This window comes from Pelophylax lessonae, assembly GCF_965119305.1.
Source record: "Pelophylax lessonae genome assembly, chromosome: 8".
Classification (NCBI taxonomy): Eukaryota; Metazoa; Chordata; class Amphibia; order Anura; family Ranidae; genus Pelophylax; species Pelophylax lessonae.
The window spans coordinates 194,656,850-194,676,247 of NC_138775.1; the positions used below are offsets into that span (position 1 = coordinate 194,656,850).

Genomic DNA, 19,398 nt, shown 5'->3' on the forward strand with positions numbered 1-19,398 from the left:
GGCTACTTGGACGACCTCCTTCTGTGAGCCGAGTCTCCTACTGCTCTGGTGGAAAACCTGGAAATCACCATACCATACGAGTTTGACTAGATTCTAGATTCTGAATTTTCAGAAGTCTGCTCTGGTTCCGTCCACAAAGCTGGACTATCTGGGTCTGACTCTGGACTCTGCCTCAAAGTGCTCCTTCCTCTGGACAAACTCCAGAAATTGCAGGCTGCAAATCATCTCCTGCTGTCCAGCAAATGGTCATTCCTGCGAACTTGAATGCAGGTGCTGGGCCTGATGGTGTCAACCTTCGCGGCAGCTCCATTTGCACAGCTCCATACGCGGTCCCTGCAAGATGGAGATTCTGGCCAAATGGAACAAGACTATGCAGTCTCTGGACAATTAGATCCAACTGAGCCAAGGAACAAAGGAGTCCCTGATATGTTGGCTTCACTCTCCGGTGCTTCAGCTGGGCAAATCCTTCCTCTTGAATTGGACAGTGGTCAACCCATGGATGCCAGACAGTCCAGACTACCGATCAATGTTTTGGAACTCAGAGCGATCAGACTGTGCCTGGTACATTGGACGGATCGTCTTCAGGGATGTCCAGTGTGCATTAAATCGGACAATGCCACGGCCGTGGCTTATGTCAATCACCAAGGGGGCACAAAGTATCCTGGTGGCTCTGGAGGTAGCCGGCATTCTAAGGTGGGCAGAATGTTTTGTTCCAGCCCTCTCTGCCGTACACATCCCTGGGGGTGTGAGTCTCTTGAGGTTCATCCTCCTCGGTGGCTCAGATCTTGACCTTCCTTCAACCGGGGGGGTGGGGGGTTTGAACAGAAATTTACCTAAGTACCATTAAGGGCCAGGTGTCTGCTTTGGCGGTCTTCTTCCAATGACCCTTGGCCACACTACCTGGTGTGCACCTTTCTTCAGGCGGTCCAACATTTGGTTCTTCCAGTGCAGTCTCAATTCTCTTGCGTACACTGTTTCAGAAGGTGGCTTTTTTGGTGGCTATCACCTCTGCGCGCAGGGTGTCGGAACTGGCGACGTTATCCTGTCCACCTTACTTGGTGATTCACAGAGGTAAGGTGGTTCTTTGCCCCTGTCTGTCGTTCCTCACCAGAGGTTGTCTGATTTTCATTTGAATGAAGGCATTTTGTTGCCTTCCCTGTGTCCCAGGCCTAAACATCTGAAGGAAAATGCCTTGCATGCCTTGGATGTGGTCCGGATAATTTGGGTGTACCTGGCAGCTACAGAGTCTTTTAGGAAGTCAGACTCACTATTTGTGCTCAAGGATGGGCCTCGGAAAGGGTTGTCCGCTTCCTCTGTGACTATTTCCAGATGGATCAGACAGATGGTTATTCAGGCCTATTTTATCAGGGGGTCAGGTTCCTCCTTTTCCCTGTCACGGCGCACTCTACTCGGGCACTTGGTGCCTCCTGGGCCTGCCATCATCAGACATCAGTGATGCAGGTTTGCAAGGCGGCCACCTGGTCGTCGGTGCACACTTTCACAAAGTTCTATAAAGTGGATGTGTTGGCATCTGCGGATGCTTCTTTTTGCCACAAGGTTTTACAGGCTGTTCTTTAGAGGACCACATCCTCTTTGACGGTGTATTGTATTTTTTCAGGTGGGCTCTAGTTGTTTTTGGTTAAGCTCCTCTTGCCTGGTTGGCTACTGTTTGGCCTTGGTAATTTTCTTGCTGTTCCCACCCCTCATGTTTAACACTACTTTGGGACCTCCCAATGGTCATGAAGATCAGGAGCTGTCTTTCATTGAACGATATTTAGATTTTTGACTTACCGTAAAATCCATTTCTCTGATGTTAATTGATGGACACACCACCCACCCCTCTGTGATGTTGTAATTCTTCTGACACTGCTTGTAACAAAACGGAGTGACTATAGCAGAGCGAGGGAGTATACCCCCTGGGACTGCCCATAGGCGTAGCCAGATTCTTTTTTTCAGATTAATTAATGTTCTACTCCTGTAGGGGGCAGTATAACCCAATGGTCATGAAGATCAGGAGCTGTGCCATCAATGAACATCAGAGAAATGGATTTTATTGCAAGTCAAAAAAATCCCATTTTCTTTCCGCTGTATCTTTTTACTTTTGACGGTGGGGAGACCTCCCTGCCGTCAGAATACAGATGAGATCTGCTGAATATAGTCAGCTGCGCTGAAAGAGGAGGGAAGTTCCAACAGTTTGCACTGAGGTCAATCTACTGATCAACTCGGGTACAAATCAACCAGCCTGCCCTACTTGGATTGAAATTCATCTGCTGCCTGCTGAATCGTTTACATTTCCATCAGTGTATGGCCTGCTTTAGTTGCTCTTTGACACCTGTTCTTTCTCATTGCACTGCTGTAGGGACAATACCTCCCATTACGGATTTTCCTGTTATCAAATTTGTACTTTTTTTATAAGCCTTTAGACATTCTATTATGAAATTTCTGATCTAATAATTACAATAAGGGTAAAGGCCTTAAATATTAGATTGTTTACTTTTTTTCACCCAACTTGGGTGGACAAAAGGTCAGTTGTAAGATGCAGTGCAATCGCCGCAAACCAGTCAGTGGAACTTTATGAAATGGCACTGTGTGACATTTCAATAAAGTTTGTTTTAAAAACAAAAAATTATGGCGATTCAGGCTCTGAGCATCAGCACTGCTGATGCTGCAAAGATACTGCAATGTGCACCAGTTGTAATGCAGCAGCTGGTGTGAGCAGACCCTTAGGCTCGGTTCACACTTATGCGATGCGGGAAGGCTGCGAATTCGCAGCCTGTTCCCGCATCGCAAACACACCCCCGGCAGTTCACACTGCCATATGCGATACGCTGGGGGTGTCAATGTAATCTTAACGACACCCCCAGTTTGATCGCATACTGCAGTGCGATCTTGCAGTTCGCACAGTATCGGATCGCACAAGTGAGAACCGCTGTGCGATCCGATCCTGATGCGGCTGCAAAAAAGGGTCCTGTGCGTCTTTGGTGCGTTGCGAATTTAGCCATACAAAGTGAATGGCTAAACTCGCACCGCACAGCCGATCGCATGTAATGAAGGAGCAGTGCGCTCCGACATTACATGCGATCGGCGCAGCCGCATCAGTGTGAACCGGCACTTAGTGTTTCTTAGGAAACACTGTATGTGTTCCATATAATTACATTTTGCATAAGTTTGCATTTTTATTTTCTATTCTAGTATAAACTTTTAATAATTTGGTCCCATTTTACATCTTTCAGATGCCTGAGGAAGAAGCTTTTTGTGTGTTTGTAAAATTAATGCAAGACTATCGATTAAGGGAGCTTTTTAAACCCAGCATGGCTGAGTTAGGACTCTGTATGTATCAGTTTGAATGCATGATTCAGGTAAGTAAAGATGCAGGTCGTTTCTTTGTATAAATAAGACTACATGTCTAGGATTCTGTGTGTTACCTGTTAATTAGTCGCTCTCTTGAATTGCCTAAATGGTTATGCACTTTTCATGTATAGGTTGTAAAGCTGGATACACACTATACAACTTTTGATTTCCTTTAGATTTACCTTCAACTGTGTAGTACAAGGGCCTGTCTTGATTGCATACAAATTGAAAGCGTTAAGGTTTGACCTCATATTATATGGTTTTGGTAAATCTTAATCTATCTTAATATTCAAGTCCTTTTAGTCCAGTAATCATTAAAACACTTTATTTTACAATACAGTAAAACCTTGGATTGCGAGCATAATTCGTTCCGGAAGCATGCTTGTAATCCAAAGCACTCTTATATCAAAGCGAATTTCCCCATAAGAAATAATGGAAACTCAGATGATTCGTTCCACAACCATTTATTCATAAATCCTTCAGTTTATAGTCCATATAAAAAGATTATAGCATTGCATTATAACCATAAAATATCCATCCACAAATAGCCGCTTCCACAAGGGGATTAGAAGCAAAATCCACCAGGAGCTACAGAGTATCAAAGAGAAGAGGGGCGCCTCTAAGTGTAGCAATATGGTTTCATTTATTGAAGGTACAACATTTAGCAGCTCACATGGTTGATGAATAAAACAGGCACACCTAAATATGCAGGCATCCAGGGTAAAGCTGTCCACTTAGACTATCTTCTGCACCGCTGGCTGCCAGTCTGTAATCCTGACCGGGAAGACCACCCTGCAGTAAAGCGATCTGAAAGCGAGGGGCAGCATGGAAGGGATAAAGTAGATAGCAGAGCAGAGGACGGTCTATGTGAACAGCTTTAGCCTGGATGCCTGCATCCTTAGATGTGCCTGTTCCAATCATCAACCATGTGAGTTGCTAAATGTTGAACCTTCATTAAATGTAACCATATTGCTACACTTAGAGGCGCCTCTCTTCTCTTTTATACTTAGCTGTGACTTGAGGCTACTTGTATATCAAGACATCGCTTGTATATCAAGTCAAAATTTATTTGAAAATTTTGCTTGTCTTGCAAAGCGCTCTTAAACCAAGTTACTCTCAAACCAAGGTTTTACTGTATTACTATATGGTGTCTTCGCATATTAACTCCTACACAGCATAAACCATACCTTGAGTGAAGGTTTGCACACTCAATTACAAATCGGGTTTTAGACAGAGGAGGTGTCCTCCTATCTAGAATTTCTGCTCTACCTTAGCTTGACAGCTTGACATCTTGACAGCTTTACTGGCTTTGAGGCAGTGGTGAAAAAAGTAATGGATTAATGAAGCTGTTGGCTACACATAGTATGGGAAGCACCAGGCCAGAGAGTTTGTAATTTAGAAGGCAGAAGTTGAATTTATTGGCATGCCTTCTACATTAATTTGGGGCTAAATATCCTATGGTGTTACTAAATATCCTATGGTGTTACTAAATATCCTATGGTGTTACTAAATATCCTATGGTGTTACTAAATATCCTATGGTGTTACTAAATATCCTATGGTGTTACTAAATATCCTATGGTGTTACTAAATATCCTATGGTGTTACTAAATATCCTATGGTGTTACTAAATATCCTATGGTGTTACTAAATATCCTATGGTGTTACTAAATATCCTATGGTGTTAGTCATTATGTCAAAAATGATTTTCTGAGATTTTCTTGGTGTGATGTAATGTACACACATAAACGTGTATAACTTTTTTTTTTTTTTTGCCTTTTACGGCTAAAGTAAGTCTATTACACACACTTTCTCTTGGGTGGAGTTAAAATTAGTTAAATTTATAATTAGCCTAATGAGTTTACTGAATAATTGGAAAACATCAGCTCTCACTAATTGGCTACGTTTTAGAATTGCTAACCTTTAAAACACATTTTGATAGTCCTCCATGCACCTTTTTAAGGGAGGACCTGCATACTTCCAGATTTCTACTGTTTTTTAACCCCTTCAATACTGGGCACTTTCACCCCCTTCCTGCCTGGGCCAAATTTCAGTTTTCAGTGCTGTCGCACTTTAAGTCCCTGTTCACATCGGGTGATTTGACATGTCAATCGCTTGCCAAATCGCATGCCAAATCTGAGCCTATTGCTGGCAACGGCACCATCTGAATCAGTGCGAAGCTGACTTTGCGGTGCTGCACTGATTCCCAAAAGTAGTTCCTGTAATACTTTTGGTGACTTCGAGGGCCGATCTCACAGACTGAAATGCCTGTTTGAAATCGTGCTAGTTCAGCTGAACTCACACGATTTCAAACCTGCGCTCAGTGTGAACGTGGGATGAATGACAATTGCGCGGTCATGCAATGCTGTACCCAAGAATTTATTTTTTTTTTGACAGGGCTTTCTTTTAGTGGTATTTAATCACCACTGAGGTTTTTTATTTTTTTGCTAAACGGAAAAAGACAAACCTTTTGAAAAAAATAAAGTTATATTTCTTAGTTTGTTACAAACTTTGTAAAGAGTAAGTTTTTTTTTTTTTTTTTTTACCTTCGCTGATGGGCACTGATAAGGAGGCACTAATATGCAGCACTGATGGGCAGCATTTATGGGTACTGACTGGCGAGCCCTGGCATGGATCACTGATGGGACTGCACTGTTAATGTCGCTTATTGTCTCGCCTCACGCGCTGTCAGCGCAAGTAGTTTAATACCAATAACCGGCACTTCTTATTTACACTGTGATTGGACACAGCTGATCACATAGTAAAGAGCCTACGTCATAACTATTCTACCGAGATTGGAGATGCGGTGTGTCAGAAAAACACACCGCACCTCTGGGGGCGCGCACGAGCGACTGTGATTATTATACAGGATTTATATAGCGCCAACAGTTTACGCAGTGCTTTCTCTGAAGGACGTCGTATGACGTCCAGTCAGATCAATGAAACCCCCACCCGGCCATTATTTTGTTATTGGCGTGAAGGTATTAAATAAGTTGCCGAAAACCGCTGCAGTTTGCCAGTAGTTTTCCAAATTCTCCATCCTTACTGTTTTGTGGTTGATGGTCCTAACTTCCTGTGAGGGCTCTCCATTCTTTTTCTGCTAAAATGTCCCAATCGCAACATAAGGTCTGTTGGCAAATTGTTTTAAAACAAAGCTTGCAGCTATTATAAAGGGAAACTATAGTGATTTTTGATCAATTTTATTGTCTTTCAAAGCTTAGACATTTGATATTTTAAACTTTCTGTACTAGAACAGCAGAAGAGTGTGTTCATTCCGAGTTTAGATGAATATTTAGCTGTGTGATATTTTTCCCTGCATGTCTGCATATACAGCGCAGCAGTAATGTAGCTTTTAAAACCCCTTAAGTATTAGACTTTCCTTTTTCAACTGCTGGATGGAAGTGGCAGGCAAAAAAAATAAATAAAAAATGTAATACCTAGGTAAAATACCTAAATAAAATGTATACAAAAAACTTTTTTTTTTTTTGTTTTGTTGTAGAGGAAATTTAAGTGAAAGCAGAAATCTGTGGCAGGGTGAGGACACTTGCACTGTTTTTCCTGATTGTGAATGTATTAATAAGCCTCTGTTTTTGTTCTTCCAGGAGCAGCTTCCAGAGCTTTATGTGCACTTTCAAGCCCAGAGTTTTCATACCTCTATGTATGCATCATCCTGGTTCCTGACTATTTTTCTAACAAGTTTCCCACTACCGGTTGCCACTAGACTTTTTGATATTTTTATGTCTGAGGTGAGATGGCAAATATTATGCAATGATTCATATAGACTCCTAGCTATGTTTGTTTAAAGTGCTTTTGATTGGTGTGTTACTCGTATACAAACAAGCTGACTCAGAAGAACTAATTCAACTCTGCACTTTGTCCTGACAATGAATGGGAATAGTCTATTGTGTGAAGCAGACAAATGTTGATAGGTGTTCATTTCTTTACCGAAAGTTTTGGCTAATATTGGTAAGATGGTCTAAACTTCATTATAGATGAACAAAGGACACACCTGGTGTCCTGTAATTTTTGCTGTATTGAGTGAATTTGCATGAGAAGTATCAGGAAATGTGCGTACAATTTACCTACTTCATATACATAGAAAGTGACAGATGTATGATCTAGTGCCATTGTGTTCTAAAAATGGAGATGTCAGCCATATATTGCTGGTCAGCTCTGCAGGGGATATTTGCAGATAAGGCTTCTTGCATACTGGGTGTCTTTACAGTTTGGTTGATTGTAGGCGTTAGACGTTTTTTTTTTATAACTGCTTCTAAACTCCCCTGCATATTATCCTATTTGTTCATGCACACAAAGGCTTTTATCAGCGTGTTTTCGCAGGAGAGTTTATTGGCAGAAAAAAAAAAAAAAAAAAAAACCTCTACCAGTGCATTTTGGAGCAGAAAAAACGCTGACAGGTGCTAAACTCTACTAAACTCTCCTAAACGCCTGTGTCCAGGATTAAGAGTTTGGATACTAATTTAAATCTTAAGGTGTTTTCTGAATTGTTAAGGTAGCTCCTTAAGGCTCCATGTACACGGGACATTGTTAAAAGTCCCTTTTGAATGCTGGAATTTTTAGGACGTTCGAAACGTCCGTTCGGTCGCGTTTGCACCCGCGTTTAGCGGGCGTTTGCGTTTAGAAGCGTTCCTAGAGGTCAAAAAAATTATTCCCCTTTAAAATGGAAAAACGCGAATGCTAAACGCGGGTCCTCGCGTTCGGACGCGTTTGTGCGTTTGAAACGCCGGGAAACACACGTTCGAACGCAAATAATTGCGTTCTAAAAACAGTCCCTGAACGCAACTGCCTGCAAATGACTGTAAACGACCTGGTGTACATGGACAGATAAGATAAAATGTAGATGGGTTCAGGGGCTTCTGAAAAAAACGCCCAACTGCTCCTAAACGGCCATTTCCAGCGTCCCGTGTACATGGAGCCTTACAATCGGCTACCAATGAATAGCTGGTAGCTCCTTAACAATCGGCTACCAATGAATAGCTGGTATCTCCTTAACAATCGGCTACCAATGAATAGCTGGTAACTCCTTAAAGAGGTTGTAAACCCATAGATTTTTTTTTTTTCGCAACCTGAAAGAGAAACACATAATGAGCTAGTATGCACCGCATACTAGCTCATCACGAAATGCCTTAGAACGAGCCCCCACCGTTCCGCCCGCTTACCTGTATGACGGGCGACATGTCCAGTCGCCCGTCTTCCGGGATCGCGGCTTCGGGCCATCTGGTTGGCCGGAGCCGCGGTGACGTCACTCCCGCGCACGCGCGTGGGAGCCGACGGTCACGGCATGGGACTCTGAAGGAACGGCACTAGCGGCCGTTCCTTCAGAGCGCATGCGCCAGTGACGTCACTGGCTGCATGTAAGGTAAATATCTCCTAAACGGTGTAGGTTTAGGAGATATTTACGGTACCTATAGGTAAGCCTTATCATAGGCTTACCTATAGGTAAGTGTCGGAGGAGGGTTTAGTTCCTCTTTAACAATCGGCTACCAATGAATAGCTGGTAGCTCCTTAACAATCGGCTACCAATAAATGGCTAGTTAAGGAGCAAGCTGTAAAACCGACTGCATCCTCTACAATGGATGAGTCAACTGTCCCAGCTGAATGTAAAATAAACCATTGCCGACAAAAAAAAAAGTGAAACTGGCGCATATGTACCCCCTTCCCAAATCATTCTCATTCATATTCTCGAAAAAATGGCCAAGAAATCATAAATTCTGCCAGGGTATGTAAACTTATGAGCACAACTGTACAGGTCTGTCTTTGTCCTCTTTTGGAGATATTTCACATTATTTCCTGTCCAGACTGGAGATGAGGGAAATTCTCCCCAACCATATTCTAATATCTCATTTGAAAACCAAAGTAAAATGTTTTGAGTTAAAGTGGTTTCCAGTATTAAAAAAGATTGGTGCAACTAAAACACAATGAATTTTTGTTAAACATCAGTAAGAGCTCTTTCATACTGGCAGACTTCACCAGCGGATCCGCTAAGCAGGCAGATGACGGGTCCGTGTTCAGTCCTCTGATACAGAGCAGACATGGACACAGCCCGCTTTCTACGGGCTGTCAGATGTAAATGGATTGCCTGTCTGTTTACATCAAACGGTCATCCAATCCGCCTAGACGGATGGGGGAACGTATCCCCCCATCTGTCTGTTTTTTGCGGACACGTGTATGCTGCTTTCCGCTCCATAGAGGGCTATGTTTATACATGTTTATAAATGTAAAATGCAGTAGTTTTTTTGCAGCATTTCATATAGGATGCAACATATTAGAGAAGTACGTGGGTGGCCCTCCCTGAATAGGTTTATTGAATGTGGTGTCAAAGCACAGAGTTTAATACAATATAAGCAATGTAGTATACAGAGCATGTATTTTATGTGTGATCGGGCCACTGAGGTCTTGCGGAAGAAATGTTTTTAACTCGCATTGACTTATTTTTGTTTGGTTCGCGGTGGCCAAAGTCATCCATCTTAGTGTTCTGATTCAATCAAGAGCCAGATGGTTGGGTTTTGTGCCGTTGCTTTGTGTAGTTGCTTAATTAATCAGCGTGGTTCTGATATTTGAGATATTTAGGGTTTATTACTTTGCATGTTTCAAATTACTGTTTTTTTATCTGTTATGTAGAACATTATATTTAGGATTTTAAATTTGAATGTGTATGTATAAATATATAGATTTTTTTTTTCCCCTTAGGGTTTAGAAATAGTTTTTCGAGCAGGCCTCGCTGTTCTTCAGATGAATCAGGCAGAGTTAATGCAGCTAGATATGGAAGGCATGTTACAGGTAAACGGTCTTTATTTTTATTTTAGGTTTCACTGTTGAAACTAATGTTTTATAGAATGTTTTAAAATGTTTATAACACCTTAATGTTAACATAACACGTTTAATTCAGGGCCTTACCCTAAATTAAATCGGACTATTGTTCCCTTAGAAAGTTTGATCTGGGCCCCTATCTTATCTTGTTTTCCGTGTGGAAAGTTTTGCAAACTTAGAATTTTGAATGTTGCAAGCTGTACATATTAAAGCCGTTCAATCTCCGGCTAAGATTCGATCAATCTATGGGCTGGCTGACTGTACCCAACCATCCTTCTGGTTTTTTGCATGTGATGGCTGCTGTAGCTGCTAGCAGTAGTAATTGTGTTCTGCCAGCTGGGTAGGCTCTCTGTGCCCCCTCCACTGGCAGAACACAGTAGCGCTGTAGTAGGAAAACAAGCGATTTTCTTTCCCTCCACCCATGGTGGAAGGAAAGGAATTAGAATCATCTATTGGCTGCTTAAAGTAGAAGTCCACCCTAACACGGAAATCCCTGCATCTACAGATAGCCACGAGCTAACACTAACCTTTCTAACCCTGTAAAGTAGAAATCAGTATACATCCTTTTTTGAAGCCGATCCGACTCAATCCCACACTGAGCTGCAGCCGCGGCTTTGGTGTGGAGACGGGTGCAGAGGACATATCCCACAACGGAAGCCCTATAGTAAGTCTATGGGTGACGTCACTCCCCATTCATTTAACAGCCATTGTCGGCTGTGTCCTCTACAGAGCTTCTGCCGCTGGAGATCGGATCGGCTTTAAGAAAGGTTTATATACTGATTTCTTCTTTACAGGGCTAGATAGGTTAGTTTTAGATCACGGCTGTCGATGGATGCAGGGATTTTAGTTTTAGGGTGGACTTGCACTTTAAGATTGATATATGCTAGTATTTCTTGTATAATTTGCCACTTTACAATGTTATCCAATTTCTAGGAGCATTTCTTTCCTGGTCCTAACATGTATTTTGTCTTTCAGCACTTTCAGAAAGTCATTCCACATCAGTTCGATGGGGGCCCAGAAAAGTTAATTCAAGCAGCTTACCAAGTCAAATACAATGCAAAAAAGATGAAAAAGTATGTGATTTTTACAACAGTGTTTTGCCTTAAAATAGTGTTTTTGTTTTGGTTTTTTTTCTTTATGGTTTTGAAGGCAAAAAATACAGAGCCATTAAAAGACGCAGGAGGTAAAAGCGGGGTGCACAGGCCAAGAGTACAGAGTGGTCATTTTCCAACCGTTCAAAATGTTACAATACGTTAAGAGGGCAATATCAACAGCAGTGTTTTAAACAAGCGTGTCCCTTTACATTGACAAATAGTTTTTAGAAATGCAGTGTGGTCATGTACAGAGTGTTTAATTGTATTCCATTTATCATAGTTTGCGTGTTAAATCTGAACTCCAGGGTACAAGTAAAAGTGCTGCTTTGCTTATATTACATTATATACATAAAAAGCTTCACATTTTTTATATTTAAAATCAACTGTTTAGAAGATACATTTTGTGACCCCTTCCAATACCATGACCTACAGCCAGACCCCTGAACGAAGTAAGGCAAGGGACACCATCACTTCCACTCACTATATGGTGTCGCTTATAGACACTACAGTTCCCTTCATCATGCCATTGGAATTAGTTATGAATGTATTTGGTATTGAGGGTGGGTAGCTGAACCAGTGGGAAGTGATACTCCTGGTCATATGATACAGTGATAGTGGGCTGGCCAGACAGTGAGTCAGACTCCTGTGTCCTTTCACTTGCTCTCATCGAAAGTGGTACTACACAAGGATAGTTACGAAACCAGTGTCTAGTAGACTAGTGAGCATAGTGGCCACCAGTCCTACAAAAATGAAATGTATCTTTTGGAGAAATAATGGTGAGTTGCACCTTCAGGACCTGCCCAAGCAAAATTAATTTTCTAGCAAATATGGAGACTTGAAGCAGTGCGTGTAGCTGAAGCCCCCACTTATCCTTTGAGCATCGGCCGGGCTAAGGATCCGTGCAATTGAGGCAGGGCCCCCACCAAAATGTAGGCCGCGGCCAAATGGACAGCTTGGACAGCTTTTTTAATGACAGTCATGCCGCCATTGTGTGTGGGGCACCTGCCTTATTTTAGCGAGGGGTACCCTGCCTGTGCGGCTGCGTCACGGCGGGCAGCCCCCTTATAAGGAGGTCATGTCTTATTATGTCCTCTATGGAGTGCAACCCCCCCCCCCCCCAAGCTTAGTATATAGTGACACTACTGGGTCTGCGTCCACGCATCCTGAGTGCTCAGATAGTGTGGATGATTCCTCTGCTCCTCTAGCGGCACTTGAATAGGCGCTCGTGGATGCACTGTTTGTGTCAGTGCGTGAAACTCTAAAAATGGAGGTTGCAGCTGTTGCCGTGTCGGAGGCACCAGTTCCCTTTGGTACCCATACTTCCAAAGCAGCGAGGGTGTTACTCTTTCTGCTTACCTTGACAAGTGTCACAAAGCAGTGGGATTGTCCAAAACGCAGTGGTTGATTTTGGTGTTTTTTGCTTGCACTATCCTTATGAGGATTTACTGTGTAAAAGGTGGAAGGTCCTACCTGTAGGGGATTCGTCGGTTTCCAGGTCAAATTGAGTTACTTTCATCCTGGTTGAAGAGTCTCCAACCTTTACAGGCCCATGTAATATGAGTGTGGATGTTCTGGCCCGCCATATGTGGCGGTAAGTAATAATGCCTGGTGTCCCAAACTCTGACCGAGTGGGATAAGCTTTTACGCCGTGACTTGGAAAAGCCCCCCCCCCATCTTTGCAGAGCTGACGGACCGGTTTGTCCAGGGGCTACAGTCTGTGATGTCTCTTTGTATGCGGCTCCTTGATTTCTAGGCTGGCTGTATCAGCAGTGGTCCTTAAGCGTATTGTCTGGCAGAAATGCTGGTCTGCAGACTAGACTTCTAAGAAGGCCTTATCTGATCTCTCTCTTGTAGGGGATCGTCTGTTTGGAGCTTCCTTGGATGACATGGGTCTCACGGGGGGGGGGGGGGGGGGGGAGAGAGAAGAGTACTCTTCTTCCGCAGGCTACCAAGGGCAAGGAGCCTTGTCGTAGACATGGGCCATTCTCCGCTCCGAAGTGGCCTCTTCATCTCTCAGGATCTCAAGACAAGGGATCAAAAGTCAGGGCCTCCACCAGAGGTTCCAAGAGGACCTGGTCTGGCAGCCATGAGCGGGTTCTACCCGACCTGCGGACAAGGCTGCCTCTGCATTAAGGGGCGCCCTCATCCGTATCTGGGGTAGAGGGACGTCTTCTCTGGTTTCTGGATCCATGGACCTCCGTGGTACAGAATAAGTGGGTCCACAAAGTTATTCGGTCAGGCTACGAGATCAATTTTGGCCTTGCCCTCTGGAAATGTGTTTTTCCCCTTCCAACCTGCATTGTTCGAGTTTTGACTTCGTAACATTTTCAAGGGTTTTTTACTCAAACCTCTTACAGTCCCCGGGAAGAAGGGAAGGCAAGGTACGTCCAATTCTGGATTTCAAAGGAGCGAAGCTGCTTTGTGCGAGTACAGAAGTTCCGCATGGTGTCCATTCACATGGTAGTGGCGTCCCTACATAAAGGGGGTTTCTTCTCGCTTCAGTCGACATCAAGGACGCCTACCTGCACATTCTAAGTGTGTTGGTCGCCAGCGCTTCATCGGTTTTGCCATGGACAAGAAGCATTATTTGTGGTGCTGACCCTTTGGTCTCACCTCCGCACCTCGGGTCTTCACAGGAGTGTCAGCTCCGGTACTGCCATTATTTGAGTCAGCGTGGGATCACAGTACTGGGGTACCTGGAGCGTAGTCTCCGACTACTCTGATAGACTATTGGAGAGTGCTTTGCAAACGCTGAGGGAGTTCGGTGGGATCCTGAACATTCATGAGGTCTGCTTTGGTTCTATCTGGGTCTGACTCTAGACTCGGCCTCAGCCAGAGTGTTTCTTCCTCAGGAAAAACTCCAGATGTTGCAGGAGGCAAGTCAGCTTCTTTTTTCCGCAGTCAGTCATTCCTCTGGTCTTGCATGCGAATGCTGGGCCTGATGGTGTCCATCCTCGGGTCGGTCTGTTTGCACTGTTCCACACTGTTCCAAGATCTCTGCTAAAGAGATTCTGGTGAAATGGGTCAATGATCCACGGTCTCTAGAGGTGGCTTTGCTCTCTGGCACTTCGACAGGGAAAATCCTTCTCCTGTACTGGACGGTTGTCTCCACGGATGGTTCCTCCAGTGCGGCCTACGTTGCCGCCCTGGAATCAATGGGGTGCTTTCAGTTCTACTGAAGCTTCTCTTTGAAAATTATCGGGAGGTTTCCCTGCTTACGCTGCCCCAGAAGTTGGCATTCTTTGGTGGCTATCATCTTTGCATGCAGGGTGTCTGAATAGATGGCGTTATCCTGTCGCTCACCTTGTGGTTATTTTGCCTCTGTCAGTCATTCCTTCCGAAGGTGGTTTCTGACTGTCATTTGAATGAAGACATTGTGTTGCCTTCCCTGTCTCCCAGGCCGAAACATCTGAAGGAAATTGCCTTGCATGTATTGGCAGATTTTATTTAATGTATGCTACTGGTATGCCGTCCCTTCAGAGATGCGGCATAAGTATGCTGTCTCTTCAGAGTACACGTTCTGGTGATGTCACTGGCTGCATGCTGTGTAAATATATCTCCTAAACCGCACAAGTTTAGGAGATATTCACGGTACCTGCAGATAAGCCTTATTATAGGCTTACCTGTAGGTACAACTTAAGAAGTGGACTTAACTTCTACATTGCAAATAATAAAAAAATCCAGTGGTTATCAAATGCCACCAAAAGAAATCTGTATTTGTGTAGCGTATCGCTTAATAGCGAAAAATGGCCCAGTCATGGAGGGGATAAAATCTTCCAGGGGTCAAGTGGTTAAAGGAGATCTATAGTTGTGACATACTTTCATTTTATAACATCAGCATTGTAATAGCAATACAAACACTAGTTATTTTTGACAATCCAAAATAAGCTTACTTTTTTTTTACTTTTGGGACTGCGGACAACTTTTTTTTTTTTTACAAATTTCTGCATTCCTTGCATGCTTTGCAGCTTCTCCTCTGCTCTTTTTTTTTTGTGTTTTTTTTTTTATTTCTCATTTGTAAAGACCACAAATCCCATGGTAATAGTGGACCCTTTCTGTGCTAAGGATATAAGATCCCACCAAATATTATAGTTTCCTAATAGAACCTAAAAATAACAGTTAACACCCCACCGCAAATAGATCCCTCATATAGTGCAGCTCTATAGTCAATTCCATCAATACCGTGACCTAGGTGAACAATGTAAATCTCAGTGTGTCCAAACGTGGCAATATTACTGGTGTTAGGCCTCTTTAACACGGGCGTTCCGTATGTCTGTATATCACCCCATCCGTTTGCGGGTGATATACGGACATAATGCATGTCAATGGTATTGCGGATGTCAGCGGATTTTCGGTCTGCTGTAATTCCTTGGCAGCCTGTTCAAAAGAGTCAAGTTCTGCAACTGCCATCCTTATTCTTGCTTTGATGATGATGGTGATAGTCGGCAAATTCAGAATTCCCCACCTGCATACTTTTCTTTGTAAATTTCTCACTAAAAAGTAAAGCAGATATTCTCACTTAAAAGTAAAGCAGATATGAATAACAGCCCTGGTGCCTATGCCTTTAAAGATAATCAAACAATATGCTGTGCACATTTCTGTCCTCACAGGTTCTCTGTTTATTAGAATGCAAGAATTTAACCTGCTATAACTTGGGTATTGATGTGAAATGCTATGTCAATTGGAGGTGGTCTTTACGTATATTGAGACTTTCGTGTAAAAGGGCTTCCGTTTGATTTTCATATAAATTTAGCAGTATTATATCTTCTGAGTTTCTGAAATGTTGTAGTGGTTATCATTAAAAAGCTTCTGTATATATACTGAAGAAAATCTTTAATTGCACAAAATCCCCTTTCATTTTATTTTTTTTTTGTCTTTTCAGGTTAGAAAAGGAGTACACTACAATAAAGACAAAGGAAATGGAGGAACAAGTTGAGATTAAGGTTTGTAGCCTGTTACTCTAGGCTAGAACTATAGCGGTAGCAAACCATGCAGCTTTTAGGGGTCCAGCCCTTTGTGGCTACATTATAATTTTAGGCAGGTGGAAATATTTGTAAAATACATTTATAGCTAACCCTAATGGTTATCGCATATTTGTCCCTGTATGATAATCTATTTTATACTTTTTTAGATTTTTTTTTTTTTGGACAAAGTTTTGTTAGATGGAAGCGTTTAACCGCTATTCTTTCCTTTTTTTTTTTTTTTTATTTTTTTTTTTTCCAGGGGGGGGGGGGGCTTTCAATGCTAGCTGCAATCGTTAAAAAAATGCTTTTCTTAATCATTCATTAGGGAACACATGAGGCTATTGAGAGAAATAGGGTTGTGCAGCTTCCTTTAGGAGACTGGGCACTGGTAACAAGAGATGTTGGACATCCCCACTAAATAATAAACGCTCCCACTCCTATCATGCTTCAGTTTGTTTGCTAGTGTCCAGGGAGATTGAATGTTGTCTCTGCTGAGCGAAACAAATGATTACAATTTTTTAATCAAGCAAGAGTCCTCAACAGATGCAGATCTTTAAAGTGCTCCCCATTGCAGCTTTCCAGCGTAGTCTATAATCAGCATTGCTTTGACTGCTGCACCTGAACCCTTCTGAGTGGAAGTCACAGGACTGACCTGTATTGTGACCCATGGGCACAGAGCTTAGTTGATGGCACTCTCCAGGCCCCTGGTGTACTGTGTGTAGCCATCAGCAGAGTGCTTTTGAGAGCTGTGCTGTTGAAAGCTTGTTCCTGAAAGTCCTGTGGCGGATATGCCCACCATAGGGGCAAAAACTTAAGAGCACTAAATGTTTTATGGGGGCCTCCTGTGACCACCTGGATTTTCTTCAATGAGTACTTGGATCATGTTCCTGCTTTTTAGGAGCCTACTGGTGTGTTCCCTTCCTCCTTTGGGTACTGCAGGCACATGCTTTGGTTTGGCTAATGCAACGCTTTACGGTTTTGTTGCACAGGCCCTGTATATCCTGTGATACATTGAGCTGGTGTCATGACAGTGTTTTTTTGCTTGTGTGTTACTTAGAAAGGGCTGTCACACATGTGAATGTGCAAGGGCTACAAAACACCCCAGTTCATGCACTACTTTGCTCTTCAGTTCCAGGCTTAGACAGCTGTTATGAGTAGCTTAGTCGTCTTCTTTGCCTATTGGTTACTGGAATACAGATCGTAAGCTTAAAAGAAAAGTTCACCTTTTTTAAAAAAAAAAAAAAAAAAGAAATGTTTTTTTACCTGCAAAAACGTTTTTTTTTTTTTTTTTTTTTTTTTTTTTTGGAGCCTGGAAAGCATTGCATCAGCAGATCACTGATGCCATGCAGGTCTCCTGCAGACTCAGTGCAGTGTAAGCGGTCTGCCTTGTACATCATAAGGCCAGGCAGTTTTACAGACAGGAAAATTCAGTGAACTACGATAGCGCTCAACAGCGTTGTGGTAGTTCATTGAGAACTACAAGCTGACAGCCAAAAAAAAAGATGTCTGAACTTTAATTTATACAGCTCTGAATAAATTAAGCAGCCAGTGTGGGAGCCCTGCTCGGCCACATTGTTTTAAAAAAACGTGACCGCTAGTGCGGGGAGCTTCTCCCTGTACTGCTGTCACAGGGAGAGAAGGCAACATGGAGCTGCTGCAGCAGTGGGGAACATTTTCCATCCTAAAATAAAATGGGTATAACATGTATCCCAAAGGTGAACATCTCTTTTAAAGGGAGCTCCCCTGTGGGCCTCACTGATCCGATTTTCTTTCAGCACAGGGGCAAATTTAGGAAACGAAGAGCCCTTTCCTTTTAATCTCAGGCTGTTGGGTCCAAGATCAACCCTGGGAACCCACACCGGCACAAAACCTGGACCCCCAAAAGCCTCCATGCTTGGGAACAAGCCTTCCTCTGTTAAGGTGACAGTTGCCGGCTCATGTGGCCACTATGTTCCCAGGATATTTTGGTCCCCAGAGTTCGAAGTGTGTTATCTGGGGGTTACAGGCTAGACTTTCAGTCTCTAGCCCTATCCTACTTAATGTTGTCCAAAATTAGCAGGCAGACGGACTTGCACAGCTGTACTCAGGAGAATGAACTCTTCAACCACAGGTTTTTCAAGAATTCTGTCGCTTACTTTTCAGGTTGGGCCACAAACTAGCAAAGTTTGCCTTCAGTTCCAGGGATTCCCTGCCCTCTTACAAAGAATGCCCTATTGGCTCCTCAGGATGAAGTCACTTTGATCTATGCCTTTCCTTCTCTGCAGTTCTTTCCTTCCTTTTCTTTGCAGGATCAAACTGGAGGGCGTTCTGGTTTCTCGTAGGATTAAACTGGCCCAGGTAGACCTGCTACTAAGGCATTGTCCTTCTCATAGCAGACTCTCCATGGGCCCTTCTGTATCATACCGGATCTTCTGTCATGAGGTCCAGTTTAACATCCTGTTTCAGTCGTTGGCATTAGTAGCCTAGCTGTTGAAGCCCAGGTCCTAAAGGATAAGAGTTTCCTCAATTCGGACATCCCTGTACTTTTCAAAACCTAGGAAAGCCACCCGTCAAGGGTCTACAATTCCACCTGGAAAGTATGGTGGGAGATTACGAAGTTCCACCTCTTCATTCTAGGAAATTCTCTGTTGGATGAATTCTGTCTTTTCTTCAGGATAGTCTGGATCAACACTTGGCACTGAGCCATATTAATTTGCAACTATCAGTTTTGTCTGTTTACCACAGGCTGTCACATATGCAGATTTTCCTGTTTGTTCCCCGGTGCATCTGTTGGCTTTTCAGAAGTATCCTTTGAACCTATCGGGGACCTTCCCTTTTTCACTCCTATTCTCAAATGTCTTTTTGGTTTCCATCTGCTGTGGAGAGGTGGGTTTGAGTTTGCTGCTCTATTTACCTTAATCAGGACGTTGTTCAGCCATTTCTTTGTCCTAAGCTAAAACGACCCAAAAATAAATGGGTGTGGTGCGGGCTGTTTAAGGAGTTTAGAGACTGGGTGTCTATTTTCCTGGTAAAGCACTCCATCCAGGTCTGTTGGTGCATCATGGACTTTTCAGCATAATCTTTCGGTTTCTGAGATTTGCACAGCTGCCTCCTTGTCTTCTGTTCACATAGTTGCTTAATAGCAGATGAAGGTGTATGTTCAGGCCTCTTCTGATTCGAGTT

General features: G+C 43.1%; 1 protein-coding gene across 3 annotated transcripts in view; it reads left to right on the top strand.

Moving 5' to 3' along the window:
- EVI5 (ecotropic viral integration site 5) overlaps positions 1-19,398 on the top strand; it is a 340,313-nt gene that overhangs the window by 150,969 nt on the left and 169,946 nt on the right. For all 3 annotated transcript variants that reach the window (XM_082265052.1, XM_082265053.1, XM_082265054.1), the window contains exons 6-10: positions 3,234-3,359; positions 6,953-7,096; positions 10,059-10,148; positions 11,154-11,251; positions 16,155-16,215. In XM_082265052.1, the coding sequence (XP_082121178.1) occupies positions 3,234-3,359; positions 6,953-7,096; positions 10,059-10,148; positions 11,154-11,251; positions 16,155-16,215 (519 nt within the window). The remainder of the gene's footprint in view (positions 1-3,233; positions 3,360-6,952; positions 7,097-10,058; positions 10,149-11,153; positions 11,252-16,154; positions 16,216-19,398) is intronic.